The 22,935-nt window shown below is 40.1% G+C and overlaps 1 protein-coding gene across 2 annotated transcripts in view; it reads right to left on the reverse strand.

Annotated features, from left to right (window-relative positions):
- LOC126162064 (putative ATP-dependent RNA helicase TDRD12) overlaps positions 1-22,935 on the reverse strand; it is a 429,957-nt gene that overhangs the window by 298,063 nt on the left and 108,959 nt on the right. For both annotated transcript variants that reach the window (XM_049918325.1, XM_049918324.1), the window contains exon 6: positions 13,800-14,881. In XM_049918325.1, coding sequence (XP_049774282.1) covers positions 13,800-14,881 — 1,082 coding nt within the window. The remainder of the gene's footprint in view (positions 1-13,799; positions 14,882-22,935) is intronic.

A 22,935-nucleotide genomic window follows, 5' to 3' on the forward strand; every position in this document is an offset into this window, starting at 1 on the left:
TCCTAAGAAGTATGTTAGGGAAAATGAGGAGAGACTGAGTGAGAAATGAAGATGTTAAGAATGAAGTTGGAGTGGAAAAGTGAAATGGGAGAATTGAGAAGAACAGGTTAAAATCGTTTGGACACTTAAACATTATGGAAGATAGAAGAAGACCAAAATGAATGATGGAGATCAAGTTTGAGCAAGAGGGCCCTCGAGCTAGAGGGATTGATTCAATAAACACAAGTTTAAGAACAAGGATTCTGGACTGGAACAAAACAGTTATAAAAGAATGGTGGAAAAACAGAGCAAAGTGGAGACATACCACGAATGTCCCAATCTGGCCTGATGCTGGAAAAGAGGAAACAAAGATGACAATGAAACTGGATGAGGCGTATATAAGAATAAGAAGAAGAAGAGGAGCTACTGCATGCCCTTCTAACACATGCATGTGGGGTGCACAGTTGGGGGGGGGGGGGGGGTTAGCACGAAAAAGGGAGCTCTCATACAGAAGATGTCAGTTAGAGATGGGGTGCAAGAAATTTATGGATGATTTTTACATTTGGTTCACATAACATGCACCTTGTTACACAGGTGGTAAGTTTGATGACGTGATCTGAGGTTTTCCCGCCGTACAGAAATCTTGAAAATTTCTCGGGTATTCAGCCAGGTAGCATCGTCCAAAAGGCACAATATTTCGGCAAGCCGACTTCTAGCCATCTTTGGGCATTCTTGGGGTACGATTGATCTCTGCTGGATGCCAACTTTATATAATCTCCATCCCTCGCCTGCAGCCTCCATCTTGGTGCTTCCTAGTGGTCTACGGCCGGTGGTGGGGGAAGGGCGGCGCTGGATTGTGAGGGAATCGCGGCGCCCCGCGACAGATTTTGGGGCGCAGTCCTTCCACAGCTACGGCCGCTTGCGGAACTCTGTCATCGTCGTGATAATGCTTCTTCTTCTTCTTCTTCTCCTTCCTTTTCTTCAGGTGTCCTGACAGGAGTGGATTTCCGTGTGGACTGCCATTGTGTTTCAATCATAATAAAAGCTGGATCCCAGGCTTTGCTTAACTGGAAACTGCTGTCTTTATTTATTAGTTCGTCATGTAACCGGATCTCCACTGCCTCTTTGAGGAGACAATCCCAGAAGGTGTTCGATTGCTGCAACACCTTTGTGCCATCGTAGTTCATGTCATGTCCATGTGAGATGCAGTGCTCTGCCACGACAGACTTGGTGGGCTGTGTGTTGTCTGTGTGGCGTTTATGTTCACTACATCTCTCCTGTATCTACATCTACATCCATACTCCGCAAGCCACCTGACGGTGTGTGGCGGAGGGTACCTTCCGTACCTCTATCGGTTCTCCCTTCTATTCCAGTCTCGTATTGTTCGTGGAAAGAAGGATTGCCGGTATGCCTCTGTGTGGGCTCTAATCTCTCTGATTTTATCCTCATGGTCTCTTCGCGAGATATACGTAGGAGGGAGCAATATACTGCTTGACTCTTCGGTGAAGGTATGTTCTCGAAACTTCAATAAAAGCCCGTACCGAGCTACTGAGCGTCTCTCCTGCAGAGTCTTCCACTGGAGTTTATCTATCATATCCGTAACACTTTCGCGATTACTAAATGATTCTGTAACGAAGCGCGCTGCTCTCCGTTGGATCTTCTCTATCTCTTCTATCAACCCTATCTGGTACGGATCCCACACTGCTGAGCAATATTCAAGCAGTGGGCGAACAAGCGTACTGTAACCTACTTCCTTTGTTTTCGGATTGCATTTCCTTAGGATTCTTCCAATGAATCTCAGTCTGGCATCTGCTTTACCGACAATCAACATTATATGATCATTCCATTTTAAATCACTCCTAATGCGCACTCCCAGATAATTTATGGTATTAACTTCTTCCAGTTGCTGACCTGCTATTTTGTAGCTAAATGATAAAGGATCTATCTTTCTGTATATTCGCAGCACATTACACTTGTCTACATTGAGATTCAATTGCCATTCCTTGCACCATGCGTCAATTCGCTGCAGATCCTCCTGCATTTCAGTACAATTTTCCATTGTTACAACCTCTCGGTACACCACAGCATCATCTGCAAAAAGCCTCAGTGAACTTCCGATGTCATCCACCAGGTCATTTATGTATATTGTGAATAGCAACGGTCCTATGACACTCCCCTGCGGCACACCTGAAATCACTCTTACTTCGGAAGACTTCTCTCCATTGAGAATAACATGCTGCGTCCTGTTATCTAGGAACTCCTCAATCCAATCACACAATTGGTCTGATAGTCCATATGCTCTTACTTTGTTCATTAAACGACTGTAGGGAACTGTATCGAACGCCTTGCGGAAGTCAAGAAACACGGCATCTACCTGTGAACCCGTGTCTATGGCCCCCTGAGTCTCGTGGACGAATAGCGCGAGCTGGGTTTTACATGACCGTCTTTTTCGAAACCCATGCTGATTCCTACAGAGTAGATTTCTAGTCTCCAGAAAAGTCATTATACTCGAACACAATACGTGTTCCAAAATTCTGCAACTGATCGACGTTAGAGATATAGGTCTATAGTTCTGCACATCTGTTCGACGTCCCTTCTTGAAAACGGGGATGACCTGTGCCCTTTTCCAATCCTTTGGAACGCTACGCTCTTCTAGAGACCTACGGTAAACCGCTGCAAGAAGGGGGGCAAGTTCCTTCGCGTACTGTGTGTAAAATTGAACTGGTATCCCATCAGGTCCAGAGGCCTTTCCTCTTTTGAGCGATTTTAATTGTTTCTCTATCCCTCTGTCGTCTATTTCGATATCTACCATTTTGTCATCTGTGCGACAATCTAGAGAAGGAACTACAGTGCAATCTTCCTCTGTGAAACAACTTTGGAAAAAGACATTTAGTATTTCGGCCTTTATTCTGTCATCCTCTGTTTCAGTGCCATTTTGGTCACAGAGTGTCTGGACATTTTGTTTTGATCTACCTACCGCTTTGACATGAGACCAAAATTTCTTAGTATTTTCTGCCAAGTCAGTACATAGAACTTTACTTTCGAATTCATTGAACGCCTCTCGCATAGCCCTCCTCATACTACATTTCGCTTCGCGTAATTTTTGTTTGTCTGCAAGGCTTTGGCTATGTTTATGTTTGCTGTGAAGTTCCCTTTGCTTCCGCAGCAGTTTTCTAACTCGGTTGTTGTACCACTGTGGCTCTTTTCCATCTCTTACGAGCTTGCTTGGCACATACTCATCTAACGCATAATGTACGACGGTTTTGAACTTTGTCCACTGATCCTCAACACTATCTGTACTTGAGACAAAACTTTTGTGTTGAGCCAACAGGTACTCTGAAATCTGCTTTTTGTCACTTTTTCTAAACAGAAAAATCTTCCTACCCTTTTTAATATTCCTATTTACGGCTGAAATCATCGATGCCGTAACCACTTTATGATCGCTGATTCCCTGTTCTGCGTTAACTTTTTCAAATAGTTCGAGTCTGTTTGTCACCAGAAGGTCTAATATGTTATCCCCACGAGTCGGTTCTCTGTTTAACTGCTCAAGGTAGTTTTCAGATAAAGCACTTAAAAAAATTTCACAGGATTCTTTGTCCCTGCCACCCGTTATGAACGTTTGAGTCTCCCAGTCTACCGTCCGGATGGTCTGGCCCATATAAATTTTCCTGTACTGGCAAGGGATGCTATGGGATGCTATACACTCCCGGTTTCTGGGGTCCTAAGTCATCCTTGACTGATCCTAATAATGTTTTCATTCTGGATTGAGGGCGAACCATGCACTTGACATTATATTTTCCGAGTATTCTGCCGATCTTTGCCAACGTGTTCCCGACATATGGAATGATCGCTGTCGCAACCAGTTTGTCTTTGTCCTCGGAAGGCTGCGGTCTCGGCCTCTTCGGTCTTAAGGTGCGTTTTATCTGCCAGTTGTTGTAAGAAGACCTCACGGTGAGCTTTGACGTAGTATCCCTCTCTACTAGGGTACCTTTAAGAGACTCCCTAAGCCTCATAGGAGAAAAATTCAGACCAACAGTAACGAAAGTTTTCGAATTTGTACTTATGTCAACATACTTTCTGTTCGATGGGAACTACTGCGAACAAACAGATGGAGTAGCGATGGGCTGTCCGCTATCACCAGTAGTGATACTGGGGCATACTGAGCACATTGTAACATATGAACTGATGATGACACATAATGGAAACTCCCAATCAATTTCATGATTTTATGATTGTGAAACACAAGAAAAGTGAGTGGTAATTAAAAAATATGTGAACCTGAAACCCAATTTCTGATATCTCATACTACAAAAAATACATAAATAAATACAAATAATTTTTTTTTCTTCATTTAGATTTTGGCAGCTCTGATGATGGCAGTAAACCAAAACTGGTCACTCTGAACTGTATAGTATACATGATCAAGAGGGACATTTATTCATTAACTATTTACAGACAGCCTACAGAATCACCTGGAAAAATTTTTGTAAGACATCAGTATTCCAGAAGGTAAAACTTGAGACCTTACAACAATATATACAGAAACCTTCAATTAAAGAACTAAAGACCCAGAAACAAAAATCCTGACAAAATGTTTTAGGCTATTCAATACAAATCAGGAAAATGAACATTACACTGGCATTCTCAGGACAAACAAATTTTCATCCTTGTACTCTCAATGAATGTTATGGCCAACCGGCTACTGGAAACTGACAGAAGCTCCCTATAAAATGTGGGTTTACATTTAGAAAATTAGCAGCCAAAATCATTTGTGGACAATATAAATACCAGAACTAATTAAATTTTGGTAACACAGCAGAATACAAACCACACAGAGAAGAGTAAGACAATTGGGAAAAGAAAACTCAAACACATCATGTACTTAAATTAAATTGGGTTTCTTTGCTGGAAGCAATTATCATAAAACCAAAATTACAGTAAAATAACATCCAATTCATCACATGCTCTTGTACTGCAAGTGTAATTAATTACAAGAAATATTGACTGAATTAGAAACTATTTCTTAAGAGCTGTTTCAAATGGAAGACCAAGAAAGCCAAAGATACTTCCCAAGTCAGTCAACTATGATTTAGGAGGCCAGTGCAAATGCTGGGATGGCTTCTCAAGTAGCATTCAGACAATATTACAACTATTCTTGCAAACTGTAGAGTAAGCAAAATATTTACTGTGGTTATACACCAGAATTTCAAACTGTAAACCACATGTAAACAGATTCAAGGTGTACAGACAAGGCCCAGTAAAAATTCTTAGATATCACACAAGATATGGAATTTAACTGATGAAAGGGCAAAATTTAGAAAGCACCATGTAGAGCAGAGAAAAGAGAATATAAATGTCTAAAAAATCAGACTGACAGGGAGTGAAAAATGAAAAAGTAGGACTAGCTAGAGCAGAAATGCGAAGCTGTAGAAGCATGCATTACTATGGGAATGATAGATGGCTGTAGATGTTGTTGTTGTTGCTGCGGTCTTCAGTCCTGAGATTGGTTTGATGCAGCTCTCCATGCTACTCTATCCTCTGCAAGCTTCTTCATCTCCCAATACTTACTGCAGCCTACATCCTTCTGAATCTGTTTAGTGTATTCATCTCTTGGTCTTCCTCTATGATTTTTACCCTCCACGCTGCCCCCCAATGCTAAATTTGTGATCCCTTGATGCCTCAGAACATGTCCTACCAACCGATCCCTTCTTCTAGTCAAGTTGTGCCACAAACTCCTCTTCTCCCCAGTTCTGTTCAATACCTCCTCATTAGTTATGTGATCTACCCATCTAATCTTCAGCATTCTTCTGTGGTACCACTTCTTGAAAGCTTCTATTCTCTTCTTGTCCAAACTATTTATCGTCCATGTTTCACTTCCATACATGGCTACACTCCATACAAATACTTTCAGAAATGACTTCCTGACACACAAATCTATACTTGATGTTAACAAATTTCTCTTCTTCAGAAACGCTTTCCTTGACATTGCCAGTCTACATTTTATATTCTCTCTACTTCGACCATCATCAGTTATTTTGCTCCCCAAATAGCAAAACTCCTTTACTACTTTAAGTGTCTCATTTCCTAATCTAATTCCCTCAGCATCACCCAACTTAATTCGACTACATTCCATTATCCTAGTTTTGCTTTTGTTGATGTTCATCTTATATCCTCTTTCAAGACACTGTCCATTCCATTAAACTGCTCTTCCATGTCTTTTGCTGTCTCTGACAGAATTACAGTGTCATCGGCGAACCTCAATGTTTTTACTTCTTCTCCATGGATTTTAATACCTACTCCGAATTTTTCTTTTGTTTCCTTTACTGCTTGCTCAATATACACATTGAATAACATCGGGGATAGGCTACAACCCTGTCTCTCTCCCTTCCCAACCACTGCTTTCCTTTCATGTCCCTCGATTCTTACAACTGCCATCTGGTTTTTGTAAAAATTGTAAATGCCTTTCGCTCCCTGTATTTTACCCCTGCCACCTTTAGAATTTGAAAGAGAGTATTCCAGTCAACATTGTCAAAAGCTTTCTCTAAGTCTACAAATGCTAGAAATGTAGGTTTGCCTTTCCTTAATCTTTCTTCTAAGATAAGTCTTAAGGTCAGTATTGCCTCACGTGTTCCAACATTTCTACAGAATCCAAACTGATCTTCCCCGAGGTCAGCTTCTACCAGTTTTTCCATTCGTCTGTAAAGAATTCGTGTTAGTATTTTGCAGCTGTGACTTATTAATCTGATAGATATATGGCACTTATATGAAAATTGAAGAAATCTTTGGAGAAAAGAGAAACACCTGTATGAATATCAAGAGCTCAGATGGCAAGGCAGTACCAAGCACAGCAGGGAAAACTGAAAGGTGAAGGGATACACAGAACGGAAACACAAGTGAACTTACAGACAATATTATAAAACAGGAATAGGAAGTGAATGGAGAATAGTTGAGAGATGATGCACTACAAGAAGAACTTGACAGAGCACCTGAAGTATATAAAATTCCCTCAGAATCATTAAGACACAAGAGAGAACAGACCATCACAAAAATATTCTATCCAGTGTGCAGGGCATATGAGGCTTGCAAAAAAACACCCTCACTCCTCAAGAAGGATTTAATAATTCCAATTTGAAAGACGGCTGGTCTTGACTGGTGTGACTATTACTGAACCATAATATGACACAGTTGTATAACATTGACACATTACTTTCAGAACAATGGAAAGACTGGCAGAAGCTGACCTCAGGGATGATTAGTTTCAATTCTGGTGAAATGCAGAAACAATTGGTATAATACTGACCCTAGGACTAAGCTTGTGACTATATTGACTGGGATATACTCCCAGAAATTCTGAAAGTAGCAAGAATAAACTGCCAGGAGCAAAAGGTTGCCTACAATTTCTACAGAAACCAGACTGCAAGGGATGGGATGAGGGGAGGGGAGGGATGAGGGGGAGGGTTGGGTAAGACCAAGGCTTGCGTATAGTAGACAGATTCTTCTTCAAATGGCTTTACACGGCTTCGTAAAAGTAGTGATTGGACTGGTGACAATAACTATAACAACCAGAACACAGAACAGTCTCCTATTAACAAGACTGCAGGCTTAATTAACATAAGCTCATGGTGTGGATGTCGTGTAAAAATCATATAGTCCACTACTGACTGAGGTCAATTTGGTGGACAGCATCTAGATGTGAATTTAAGTATGCATTTCTGTGGATTTCTGTTCAGACCTGTTCCATCTCCAAACTGTATTTGATACAAGAGACCATTGTTGTTCAATTGTGTGCAGAGAGAGTATTGAGCTTCTCAGAGACTGAAGGAATTTGACTGCAGTTTCTGTTTCACATATCTTATACATCCTTGCACAGAGGTGCCATTTGAAGGCCCAACTGGTCATTCCACAAAGCTAATACTTCCACCTTCAATGATTGTTCAGGCTTGTACACATATATTATCAAAATAAAAGAAGCATGGCACAAACATATCTCTAAAAAGTTGCAGGGATATATTTGCACCTCTATCAAAAACTATAACTCCTACTGAGATAGCTCCTTATTTCCACCAAACATAAAGCCAGATCACATCAGGGAACCATCACAAACACCAGCACAAAACTGGTATCTTTCCACAAACTATCTTTACAATGTTTCCAGGTCCAACCATATTACCAATACTCTCTACACAACTATGAAATTGAAATGGCATGCAAGTTGCATGCTAATATTTATTTAATTCAATTATTGGCTCGTAAAATAAATCACATAAATTTTATCCTAACGTACCACCCATATCCTTTACAGAATGGTAGAGTTCAGCTGTTCTACAGAATTTACAAATTTTCTTATCTGGTCCAAAAAAGGCATTACTAAAGAAACAACAACACTGTGATATGTCCAACATCTTTCTGTGCTTATCTATTATAGTAACTCTGTGAAGCTCTCTCACAAAAAATAGTCCCTGTAGTCCAACACAGAATTTTCTTTATTATTTCAATAACAAAGTGCAGCTTGTGTATGGATGGGAAAGATTAAACAAACTTCTGAAAGTTTTAAAGACAATCTTAAGCAGATCAAATTCATCATAAGGCTAAAGAAAATTTAAACGCACTGCCCTTCCTCAGTGTATTCAATTACTGCAAAGCCAACACTAGCTTTGACCAAATTGTGCATAACAATTCCATCCACCTAGACCTGTATTCATTAAATAAAACACTTTTCTCCCTTGACATGCAAGCACACTGTTCTGTAACAAACTAATGAATACATTACGAACAATGTCATGTTCAGGATACCCAATGTACCTGCCATGCAAAGGAGGGACCAACAGAAAGTGTTTTAAAAATTGTTATAGAAAGTTATATACAAAACATTAGCACATAATGGCTAGAGAACAATAATCTGCATGAAGAGCATCAAAACCATGCCAATGTTCCATTGTGTTGATCAGTTACAGGAATGGCTGGTTAGTCTTGTTACGGGTTTGTGAAACTGTTTCATAACATATTATCACCGAAGTTGGTCAAACTGGGGAAACTCCAGTAGCAGGTTATGCTTACTGACATGGCTGAATAGTTTTCATGGACTGATCTTTCAAAATGTATTTCCCAATTAGTGTTCCCATATGTCCAGTATCTTTTACAGCCTCCTCATGCAAAATGAAACACGTACACTTAAAGGTAGTCACTAGAGAACATGTTCTACAACTGATTCAGTATTATTATGATGTATGCTACCCATAGTTTCAGCCATCTATTGAATATTTGGTCATAATCATAAGCACTTTAGTATTTGTTTTAGGGTAGTCTTGTACAACGTAAATATTTCTGGATTAAAGGACACCACTCACCGACATGCTGAAGCACTGATTTGCCTATCTTTTCCTACTTTGTTGATATTCCAATGAGAGAGAGATTTTTATCGCCATTTTTTCCTTATTCCTGAAGGTTTATTTTCGGCTTTAATATATTTACAACCAGTAAATAAAACCTCAAACTCTGGTTTTATCTCCTTTGTCATCTGTTCCAAATCATGTGCAACATAAAAAGTGAGAATCAGCACTCTAAATGGGAAGAAGGAAAGAAGGAAGGAAGGAAGAAAGGTGATCAGAATGAACACGTCATTATACTTTAATATTATGACTGGAAAATAACTCTCCATGTGAGGCAGTAGAGGTCAGTTCCACATGTGGAGTAATAAGCCAAAATTTGAAGGGCCATAAAAATCACTCCTGAAAGGTAATACAAAATCTTCATCCATAATTCTAAAACATAAAATCTCACAAGTGGAAGTTTTATTTGAAAACACACTGCAGAACTTATTCAGCAAATTTATTTAACTGTATATTATTCAGGCAGGCTGGTGACAAATTTTCATCACTTTGTCTCCTGTAATTGTTAAATAATTTTAGTAATTACTACTCACTGAGTCAGCTGGCACAGTGGTTAAAGCATTAGTCTCATGTTCAGCAAGAGCAGTGTACAAATCTCTGTCCAGCAGTCCAGATATAGACTCTCCTTGATATCCCTAAACTGCTCAAGACAAATGTTCAGATGAGAGGCAGATTTACCTAGCTTGTGCTCTGCCTCTAATAACCTCACTGTCAGAAAGACTTCAAAATCTAATCTTTCATCTTCCTTAGTTCACCGATGATATATGAACATCAATTTTCCTTAGTGGGTTTTTTAAAAAATATACCAGATACCCAGGGAAAAGATTTCAACAATTAGGAATAGCGAGTGATAGATATTTGCTGTGGCTCCATATAGGTGAAACAATATATTCTCTTCAGTTTCACACAATTTTGACCATCAAACATTCAGTAACATGTTACAGTATCCATCTGAGGTCACAACTGCTGTCACATCATCATCAAATACATGTGGGCATTACAAACCAAACACAGCTGTAGTGCAACATACAATTACATGGAAATGCACCGTACATCTGGTGTTCACCATTAACTATACTATTTGTTTATTAGAACTCATATGAAGAGCACAGATAGTCACTACTCATCCCACCTGTCAAGGCTTGTCATCCACAATGACCACTACTTGATGGTATCTCCAAAACTAACTGTCAAATATTGGATTGTGCATGTTCCACTATAAAAGTGAATTAAATTTTTCAAGCAGCTATGTATGATTTTTGCTGTCCTTCAAAATGAGAAAGTATTCTCTCTAAATGTGGAAGTTACTTTAGGCACACTCAATAGAAACAGAGTACCAACGCACACTTAATTACCTCAATCAAACTGCGCTTAGGATGTTAAGGCAGATGCAGAAACTTCAATCACACACCATTCAAAGTTTTGAGATTGCTTACATTTCTAATTTTTGTTTAACTTCCTATACTAAACAGTATCATAAAAACATATATTCTTTAAGATAAAAGCAACAAATGTGGAAACTCCTATGAAACTTTCTGGCAGATCAAAACTGTGTGCCGCACTGAGACTTACCTTTACCTTACACAAGCAAGTGCTCTAATAACTTAGCTACCCAAGCACGCCTCACAACCCCTCCTCACAGCTTTACTTCTGCTAGTACCTCCTTCACACTTCTGTGAAGTTTGGAAGATGGGAGATGATGTACTGGGCGAAGTAAGGCTGTGAGCACAGGTCACGAGTTGTGCTTGGGTAGCTCAGTTGGTAGAGAACTTGCCCACAAAGGGCAAAAATCCCGAGTTTAATTATCGGTGCGGCACAATTTTAATCTGCCAGGATGTTTCGTATCAGCACACACTCTGCTGCAGAAAGAAAAATTCTTCATGGAAATTCCTGTATTACAATGCCACTTTTTAGCATATTCAACATCTAAAAATACAGCAGGTCACGTATTGCAGGATCTGTTGTCAGCCACAAACCATGGGATAAATACACTAATATGAAATGACACATTAGAAGCTAGCTGTTCCAGTGCTGCCCTATAGAGCAGGAGTGCCACAGGACACTAGTCAGTTTGCTCATGGGCAAGTGAAGGCAGTATGGGCTAACTGCCAAGTGGTCCTATTGCACAGGTTCTGCACATGTGCGAGTCACTTGGCCACCACTGCTCATGGGTGTTCGACCAGGGCAGTATGACTACATGCACTACTGTTAACATGTCAGCTGCTTGCCCATCCCTGTCCACCTGTTTTCATGAGTGCCTGGCTGCCTGTCGGGCAGCACTCAAGTTAGTACAGCCTGTCATAAAGGAAAATGAGCATTCTACAAGGATGTTTCAACCAGTTATGACAAATGAAACTATTTTCAGATGATGTTCTACACCTTTCTAACAAAACTGAAGTGTAGTGATAACCATACTATGAAAAATACAAAGGTATCAATCCTAAATACCTAAAAACATAATGCCTTAACAATGATAAGTGTTTGCATTTTTAACAATATTAATTAATGTCTATTATTAATGGTTCACAAAGAGCAGTCTACAAAACAACTGCTTACATACCACACATGAACCACCAAATATTATTAACAGTAAAGAAAAGGTATATACTGAAAAGCATTGCACAGAGTGTGGCAGTTGGAGCATGTCATAAGATGAAAAGGTCAAATATAAGTTCACAGAAGATCAGAATCCTCTACCAGGAGCTACATACAAGCTACAAGTAAAGAAAATTAGTAGAAATAGTAGCAGACTGCAAGTGAAACAGAAAGAGGGTGATTTGGTGGTGGGAGCAACCTCAATGCACCAAGAGTAACACATGCAATACAAAGAATAGTAAGCAAGCTTCCTTCCCCCCCCCCCCCCCCCCCTACCACGCCACTCCCTTACAACTGACACACTGGTTCAGTGCAGTGAGCTTGACATTCACTCCATCAGTTATTTGTTGTCCTATTGTTTGTATTTTATTTCATCTACAGTTAAGCTACAGAATAAAATGTAAACATATTTTTTGTGATTGTCATGAGTAAGGGTAGCACCAGTATTTTCTATACTCATTTTTCACTCTCATCAGATGACAGGAATCTTCTCTTGAACTAAGTGTTCACAGATCCAGCAAGTACATTTCCATCAGTGGTGCTGACTATCCTTGCAGTAATTACAGAAATACTGTTAATTTATGTTGCAACTTCTTTAAGTTATTAAATTACCACATTAATTCCTTTGCACTTATGTCACTCACACGCCCGTGAAAAAAGATTTAAACTTGTTAAGAACTTGTAAAATACTAATAAAACTTGAAAACATATCACTGGGCAGGAATCCCCCGAGAAAATCTTTCGACAATAAACTGATGATTGGTATTTCTATCTCCAGTCTCTGGGACTGGAAATAGGAATGAATAAAAATAAATATGGAATCCTTTTCTCAACTGACCTTTCCTGTTAAGTACACACACACACACACACACACACACACACACACACACACACACACACACACACACAGAGAGAGAGAGAGAGAGAGAGAGAGAGAGAGAGAGAGACCTCATATTGTTGAAGGAAAGATTGACAAGAAATAGTGTTGCCTGCAGGCACATAGTTGTAAGTTAAGTGACTATAAATAATGCTGCAAATGCTAGACATTGAGAAGAGGCAGGGAGTAGAAAGGACGCTCATTGTGAAAATACTATTCCTTCACTTAAGAGCTTATGCGCTTGTTTTGCCTATGTGCCTTATAAAATACCATGAGACTATAATTTCTTGGAAGTGAATACAGCGTTACACATTCAAATATTTGGAATATGAAGGTATTTGTTGGCTACACATCCCAAAGTTTGGCAATGACTACTGCATGTGCATTCTGTAGATTCAAATCTATTTATCTCATGAAAACCTGGTATTTCTGGTGGTAAATTATAAATAAGAAACAAATTGCAATCTCCAAAGATACCTGTCCAATATGTAGATTAATTCTCAGAGAGTGTCTTAAGAATACTCCTTGGGGAAATAATAAAAATAAATAACTGAGAAAAGAGCATGCATTAATGATTGACACTATCACAAGTCCCTTATACTCTAAGGAAAACAATGGAAACACTGTGTTGTTTATACTCTAAAGATGTAATCTTAGCCCATCTATAATACCGCACTGGCAACTATCTTACAACAGAAAACAAAAAGATTACAAGATGCTTTCGTGCAGTCCCTTTTCAGTACTTTTAAAACATATTAAAAATAATATTAAAGTGAAAAAGGCACCATAATCCAGCACTTATTATCTCTGAATTCACTTCAAAATATTTACAATCAGTAGCTTCACAAAGGACCCATAAACCAAATAAACTTAAAAAATGAGCTCATACTTGCTCAGAAAAAAATACTGTTTTCTGGGAAAGAAATACTGGTTGACACACTTCCAGTTTTGGTACTCACATTTCCACATTTCCTTTGGGCAGCTTACTTCTGTTGTTGGTAGCAGATAACTGACTAGTATTTTCCAATTCATTCAAAGCTTGGCTCTCTCTTTGATGATCATGTTGAGTAGTGTGCACAACACACGCTGACTGTTGTGAATTGTTTGGTTGCCCAAGTTTACTGCTCTTGTTTTTCAACAGAAAATCTAAGAGTGATATGTTCTCACCATTCATTTTATCTGATGAGCAGTCAGTGGTGCCCCTATTTTCTACCTCTGTTATTAATACATGTGCAGCAACTTGATCTGCTTTTTTTTGGCTACATGATACTTCATCATTGCAGTTAACTGAGTCAGTTTGTGATGTAGCAACAGATGAAATAGTCTCATTTATTTTTTTGTCATCACTTAAGTCTTTCATATTTTGTGGCAGTTGAGTTGCACCAGTTTCTTTAGTTTCTGTCGCATCAACAGCTTTCTGGGAGAGGCTGTTTTTCTTCCGATAATTTTTTTCAAAGAAATCAAGTAAACTGTTATTTTCCATTTTTGTTCTACCATTGGCCAATACCGGTTTCACAAGTTGCAACCGATCAACTGAAGTAACACCTGCATTTAACTTTTCATAAGAGGAAAGCGATAAGTTTTTTACACTCCTAACAAGACAAGGTGTTTCACTGACCTTTGTTTCGGCACCCACTGGAATGAATGTACTGAATTCCGGAGGATTCACAGTCTTTGGGATCTGTTGTAGAGGGCTATTTACTTTAACACTGTTGCCTGCATTTTCAACCTCAATATCATGCTTCCCTAAACTTGATGTATCCAATGCACCTAATTGCTCGTCAGAAGCTTTATGCTTTCTATTTTTACAAACAATCAGTCCCTTCTTCTCCCGATTCTTGTTCAGTGAATATTCTTTCAAAAAATCTAAAAGATTTGAATAAACTTGTTGCTTCCTTTTACAAGCCTCTTCCTCCAATTCTTTGTTTGAAGAAACAGAACAGAAAGCTTCATTTCCAACAGAGGAAAATTGCCTCTTTTGCTTATGAACTTCCATGCACTCTGCAGTAACAGACTGTGAACTGGAACTAGTGTGTACTTCCTGTGAAATTCAAAGTGAAACATTACATCAATTGTCATATTACATAATTATACATTGTTTAATGACTAATTACTTTGCTTACTTAAAAAGCAGATTCCTAAAGAACAGAAGCAGTAAAATCTAAATTATTATTCATAGAGAGGAATAAATTTTGTGCAGAAAATTAAAATTACTACAAAAAAGTTTCTAAAAACGTCCATACAGTAAAAATTTAAAATTTCTTTCATTTCATCACTGCAGCTCATACAGCAGCCAGTGTGGATCTGAGACAAAAATACAGTCTTGGTTGCAGGCAAAAAGGAAGAATGTTTAAAACCAAGTTTCAGGAACACCTGCCTCCAACAAGACAGGAGATAAAACAACACTCACCATTCATAGAACATCTAAAGGCATCTACCCATTGCCTGCCTATTATCAATAATATGAAAATTTGCATTTTGCCCATAAGGGATGGAAATGTAATTTAACTGAGGAATTTGAGATCACTAAACACAAATTTTTTGTGTTGATGGCCTGCTCAATGATGAGCTTATCAGTAAATATTAGTCTTTTGTGATTTAATGATATCCCTTTTTAAAGTAGTTTAACCTTGTTGCTGTGAAGTATGGTAGTACCTCTTTTGCATTTGGCGGACTACCTTAGCTTTACAGCATAATTTAATTTTTGTTTTTTATATTTATGACACCCTTTTCATAAGGCATAATTATCTTACTGGATGGATGGCAGTTAATTTTACTCTTATTTTCAGGGCTATAATTTTAGAAATTATGTACACTGTGATTTATAGGGTTACTTGTGTTCTGTATATCAATATGGTCCTGCACAATGGATGATTTATTGACTAGCCAATGCCATGTGTTTGATTCTACTGTACTACTTGCACTCGACGCCCAATCACCATGCTTTTATGCGTTCTATGTTTATAAGCGGGGCCACTTGTGCACATTGTGCTCCTGCTCCATGAAGCTCTGCTATGGATCTGTTCCGAATTCTTGCAGTGTCCTTTACGCATGGCAACGAGTAAGGAACCCATATGACAGGCACTGGGGATTTTCATTTTTTGATATCCCACTCGCATTTTGCTGATGTATTCACATTGTGTAATCATTTCATGGACAGACTGCGCCATGACCAGTTTCTAGAACCTGAAGATGCCTACCACAGAAAACATGTCACTGATGTTTGAAAATAAAAACCTCCATAACCAGGACTGTATTTTTAACTCATCTCCAATACATATTTTACAAAATTTCATATCTTAATCTAAATTTTGACATCTTGTAAGTAATTAGATTAGAAGCTGAAGTGAAGGCTGACAAATACAACTTTGACACAAGTTTCCAACTACTATCAAATAAGAAGTGACCCTAAGTAGAAAATTAATGAGTAAAACATCAACCTCACAGGTGAAAATCCAGTTTGCTAACTCTGTTCTCACACATACATGAACACCTTTTTCAATTAAGTAAGTGCAAGAAATTCAAAGTAGGTCCAAGGAAACAGAGTAGAATTAAAATGATACCGTCATCATCATCTTCATCTCAGCCTTTTCCCCACTTCATGTGGGGTCGGTATAATTAATATGATACCATGTTACACATAAATAAATCTGGCTAAACAAACATTATGACTTGTGGTGTTTATTGTGAGAAACAGTTACCTATCCTTAACTTTCAAAATGGTGCATGGGTACTTTGTTTTCTACTGCAACACGGAAACAAGTGGCACAAAGGTTTTGATGGGATGATCTCCTTCAGCCATAATACAATTTATAATGTAATTGAATATAACAGAGGGAAACATTCTACGTAGAAAAATATATCTAAAAACAAAGATGATGTGACTTACCAAACTAACGCGCTGGCATGTCGATAGACACACAAACAAACACAAACATACACACAAAATTCAAGCTTTCGCAACCAACGGTTGCTTCGTCAGGAAAGAGGGAAGGAGAGGGAAAGACGAAAGGATGTGGAACTTAAGGGAGAGGGTAAGGAGTCATTCCAATCCCGGGAGCAGAAAGACTTACCTTAGGGGGGAAAAAAGGACAGGTATACACTTGCACACACACACATATCCATCCGCACATACACAGACACAAGCAGACATTTGTAAAGGCCTTTTCAAATGTCTACTTGTGTCTGTGTATGTGCGAATGGATGTGTGTGTGTGTGTGTGTGTGTGTGTGTGTGTGTGTGTGTGTATGGGCGTGCGCGCATCCGAGTGTATACCTATCCCTTTTTCCCCCTAAAGTAAGTCTTTCCGCTCCCGGGATTGGAATGACTCCTTACACTCTCTCTTAAAACCCACATCCTTTCGTCTTTCCCTCTCCTTCCCTCTTTCCTTGCGAAGGAACCGTTGTGAATTTTAAAATTTTCCCGTCGAATTGACTGTTCAAACAAATTTCGGGCTTGCAGCCGGTCGTCGTTCAATACTTCGCACGATATTTCAACTGGGCACCTGCCAGTCATCTTCAGGTGAGCCGTCGCAGATTGGCGATAACGTCCTCCGCTCCGCAATATATAGCGTACTGTAACTATTCTGCGCATGCGTCGAAAACTTGATAGTTGAACCAACACTGCCCGCCGGCAGCGCCCTCGCTGGTGGAATAGCGGAACTCAGTCACCCTCTGCATTGCTGTTTGCCACGGCCGTCCACGCACTCTGTCGTCTTCGATTTGAGCAAATCGTGGAGATGATGGGATTCCATGCACTGTCCAGCTGGTAGCCACTGTCACGGTTTAACAGATTTTCCGCCAGTCGTATTTCTACGGATTCTTTAATAATGGAGTCCCAGAAAGACGTTGCTGTGGACAAAATCATTGTTTTCTCATACTCCATTGAATGTCCAGTAGAAATACAATGTTCAGCAATAGCGGACTTGCTTGGCTGCAAAAGGTGGGTGTAACGTTGATGTTCAGTGCACCATTCTTTCACGGTGCGTGTGGTTTGACCTATGTAAGCCATACCACATTGGCACGGTATCTTGTAAATTCCGGCCTTTCGTAGTAACAGATTGTCCTTAACTGATCCCACAAGTTCCGCAATCTTTGATGGTGGGCGGAAAACCACTTTTACCTGAAATTTTCGGAGGATTCTTGCTATTTTAAACGAAGTGTTGCCAACGAAAGGAAGAAAAGCTAAAGATTGTTCCGGCATGTTCTCCTCTTTATTCACTTCCTGCTTCTTAGTTTTAACTGTTAGTGCCCTGTTAATCTGCCGGATGGAATACCCATTTTCGCTGAATACTGTCTTTAGATGGGCGAGTTCTTGTGATAAGCTATCTAGATCTGAGACAGTATGAGCTCTATGAACAAGTGTTTTAAGCAAACTCATGGTTTGCGATGGGTGATGGCAACTCGATGCTTGCAGGTACAAATCAGTAAGAGTGGGTTTCCTGTAAAGTGAATGCCCTAGAGAACCATCATTCTTCCTTCGAACCAGGACATCCAAGAAAGGCAAAGAACCATCTTTCTCTATTTCCATGGTGAACAGGATGTTGCTATGAATGGAGTTGAGGTGATGTAGAACTCCATTAATTTATCTTCTCCATGAGGCCACACTATGAAAGTGTCATCCACATACCGCCAAAAAACTGTTGGCTTCAGGTTAGCCAATTCAAGCGCTCTCTCTTCAAAATCCTCCATAAAAAGGTTGGCGACCAAAGGAGACAGGGGGCTACCCATGGCGACACCGTCAGTCTGTTCAAAATATTCTTGATTAAACATAAAATAAGTTGAGGAAAGTGCGTGCCTGAACAAAGCAGTGATATCAACAGGAAACATGTTACCAATCAGTGTCTGATTGCTCTGTTGAAGGCTCCTACTCAACGCAGTAATTTAACCTCTGCAGAAAGGGCTGCATTACGAAATATGAGAGAGGACCCTGACATAGTGGTATTGAAAGCTGATAAAGGTAATGCAACTGTTTTGTTACCTCGTGGTGTGTATAAAGATAAGATGTATGGTCTGCTAAGTGACTCTACCTATAGGAGGATTGATTACGATGCTACAGGACGTGTGCAACGAAAAACTTGAGCACTATTAAATTCCTCCTCCTTACCGCAAGAGACCATCAAGAGGTTAAAACCACATGGTTGTGTACCTCCAAGACTGTATGGCCTTCCAAAGATTCATAAAGAGGGTCTTCCTCTGTGTCCAATAGTGAGCAACATTGGAGCTCCTACATATGATTTAGCTAAACATCTCGCTTCCTTACTGAGACCTTTCACCATGGAAATAGAGAAAGATGGTTCTTTGCCTTTCTTGGATGTCCTGGTTCGAAGGAAGAATGATGGTTCTCTAGGGCATTCACTTTACAGGAAACCCACTCTTACTGATTTGTACCTGCAAGCATCGAGTTGCCATCACCCATCGCAAACCATGAGTTTGCTTAAAACACTTGTTCATAGAGCTCATACTGTCTCAGATCTAGATAGCTTATCACAAGAACTCGCCCATCTAAAGACAGTATTCAGCGAAAATGGGTATTCCATCCGGCAGATTAACAGGGCACTAACAGTTAAAACTAAGAAGCACGAAGTGAATAAAGAGGAGAACATGCCGGAACAATCTTTAGCTTTTCTTCCTTTCGTTGGCAACACTTCGTTTAAAATAGCAAGAATCCTCCGAAAATTTCAGGTAAAAGTGGTTTTCCGCCCACCATCAAAGATTGCGGAACTTGTGGGATCAGTTAAGGACAATCTGTTACTACGAAAGGCCGGAATTTACAAGATACCGTGCCAATGTGGTATGGCTTACATAGGTCAAACCACACGCACCGTGAAAGAATGGTGCACTGAACATCAACGTTACACCCACCTTTTGCAGCCAAGCAAGTCCGCTATTGCTGAACATTGTATTTCTACTGGACATTCAATGGAGTATGAGAAAACAATGATTTTGTCCACAGCAACGTCTTTCTGGGACTCCATTATTAAAGAATCCGTAGAAATACGACTGGCGGAAAATCTGTTAAACCGTGACAGTGGCTACCAGCTGGACAGTGCATGGAATCCCATCATCTCCACGATTTGCTCAAATCGAAGACGACAGAGTGCGTGGACGGCCGTGGCAAACAGCAATGCAGAGGGTGACTGAGTTCCGCTATTCCACCAGCGAGGGCGCTGCCGGCGGGCAGTGTTGGTTCAACTATCAAGTTTTCGACGCATGCGCAGAATAGTTACAGTACGCTATATATTGCGGAGCGGAGGACGTTATCGCCAATCTGCGACGGCTCACCTGAAGATGACTGGCAGGTGCCCAGTTGAAATATCGTGCGAAGTATTGAACGACGACCGGCTGCAAGCCCGTAATTTGTTTGAACGGAAGCAACCGTTGGTTGTGAAAGCTTGAATTTTGTGTGTATGTTTGTGTTTGTTTGTGTGTCTATCGACATGCCAGCTCTTTCGTTTGGTAAGTCACATCATCTTTGTTTTTAGATTTGTAATGTAACTGAATAGATAAAAAATCTATTTACCGAGCAGCAGCACGAGAACACACATATAAAGGTATTTAAATTTGCAAGCTTTCAGAGGCAGTAGCTCCTTCTTCTGGCAGGGTTTGAAAGGGAAGAAAGAGGGATGATGTTAAAGGACTGGTAAGGTTTAGGAAATGGGGAGAGTTCAGAAATGTTGTCCAGAACCCCAAGTAAGGGGAGACTTATCTGTATGGGATGAGAAGAAAGGACAGAGAGCTTAAGGCTGGAAATAGGGTAATACTCAAAACACTGTATGTGGTAAATGTGGGGAGAAGGAATACACAGGTCAGAACAAAGTACTGAAGCAGGGAATAGTTCTGTGAAGAAACACTAAGAGCGAAGAAATTAACAAAAATTAAGGCCAGGTGGGTGGCAAGGATCACGGACCTGTGTAACAGCAGTTCCCACCTGCGGAGTTATGAGAAACTGGTGTCTGGGGGAAGAAGCCAGACGTTGCTTGTGGAGAAACAGGCACCAAGGCAATGACTGTCATGTTGCACAGTATGCTCTGCAACAGGATATTGTGTAATTTTTTTCTGTTTTCTGTGTTTCCCTTTGTTGCTCTAAATTCGTGGAGAAAAACACAACAAAATGTAATATAGCAACGTATTATATCCACCACATAATATGTTTATTGTATGTATAAAAGGAAACACACATTTCAGGCCACTGCTGATGCTTCCCAAATAAAAGAAGCGAAACGCATATGGCAATAAACAAACTGCCTTCATTTAGTTGCATAGACAGTTCATACCTCCACGAGGATATTGTGTGTTGCCAGTGTACATCTTCTGCTGATCTGCAGATAACCATTCACCATAATTGACGATTTGATGGTAGTCATGCCAAAGAAAAAGGCTGAACAGTGTTTACGTAACAGCTGATGTAAGACGTGTCGTTTCACATGTGGCTCTCCGTTTGATAGTATGTGTTTTGCCAGTTACAAAGTTTGTACAGGTGGTGGTAGGGAGACACATACGGCAAATCTTACAGTCGGGACAGTCACAGGACTAGGAGCCACAGGGCAGGAAATTGGGTGCAGAAGGAGTGTAGGGTCTGACAAGGATATTACAGAGATTAGGAGGGCATGAAAAGCTGTTCTAAGTTTGGTAGGCAAAATGTCAGAAAGAATGGAGCTCATTTCAGGATACGCTTTTAGAAAGTCATAGTCTTGTGGAAGTTGTAAATTAATTAATTCAAGACTAAGATAATACTGAGTGACAAGAAGTGAACTCTAAGTTCTCTCTCTCTCTCTCTCTCTCTCTCTCTCTCTCTCTCTCTCTCTCTCTCTCTCTCTCTCTCCCCCCCCCCCCTTTTTTTTTTTTTTTTTTTTTTTTTGCGGGGGGGGGGGGGGGGGGGGGATAAGCAGTATTAGGATTGGATGTGATGGCACAGGAAATCTGCTTTTGAATGAGCCTGGAGGAGTAATTACATCCAGTGAAGGCTATAAAGTGAGAATGGTGGAGAGTACTGCCGTAAGGAGTCTCGGCTGAACAAATATGTTTGCCTTGAATGCCAAGGCTGTATCTAACATGGAAAGGATGACAAATGTCAACATGTATGTAGTGTTATTTGTTAGAAGTTTTAATGTGAACAGAAATGTGTAACTGAGCTTCAATAAGGAAGGGATCAATTTCAAGGAAAGTGGCATGGGATTCTAAATAGGACCACGTGAAATTTAATTGAGATAATGTATTGGGAGATTTCAAAAATTTTAACAGGTCAGCCTCACCATGAGTCCATATGGCAAACGTGTCATTAGATATCTAGACCAAGCCATGCCTCTAGCGCTATGGGACTTAACATCTGAAGTCATCAGTCCCCTAGACTTCGAACTACTTAAACCTAACTAACCTAAGGACATCACATACACCCATGCCCAAGGCAGGATTCGAACCTGCGACTGTAACAGCCGCGTGGTTCTGGACTGAAGCGCCTAGAACTGCTCAGCCACAGCGGCCAGCCCAAGCCATGAGCCGAAGGCTTATGGATCACAGGAAAGCCCCATCCAAGCGACTCATGAAAAGGTTGGCATAGGAAGAAGGCAACCTAGTTCCCATGGCCGTGCCACTGGCCTGTTTGTACATCTGCCCCTCAAAGGTAAAGTATTTGTTGGCAAGTATAAAGTTGATTAAGGTGAGCAGGAAGGATGTCATTGATTTGGAATCAGGTGTCTATTTTTCCCTGCCCCCCACCTCTACAACATACAATGCACTTATCTTTTCACTCTTATTAACTCGTACACTTTTTTTGTCAGTAATATCTACTTTGTATATTACCCTATCTTCCAGCTTTAAGCTCACAGGTTTTGAAATCTCATCCAGTACAGTCCCCCAACACTCAGTCTGTCCTTTTCATCCCATCTGTTAAGTTTCCCATCACCCAAGGTCCAAGCGACTTTTCCAAACTCTCCCCATTTCCTAAACATCACCAGTCCTTTTCCTTCCCCTTCAATCCTTCTGCCAGGAGGAGCAATGAGCTCCAAAAGCAAGCAGATTTAAACATCTTTACATGTGTGTCCTCCTGCTGCTGCTAGGTGAGTAGTCTCTTCATTCATCCAATTGCATTATACTT

This window comes from Schistocerca cancellata, chromosome 2 (genome assembly GCF_023864275.1).
Source record: "Schistocerca cancellata isolate TAMUIC-IGC-003103 chromosome 2, iqSchCanc2.1, whole genome shotgun sequence".
Lineage (NCBI taxonomy): Eukaryota > Metazoa > Arthropoda > Insecta > Orthoptera > Acrididae > Schistocerca > Schistocerca cancellata.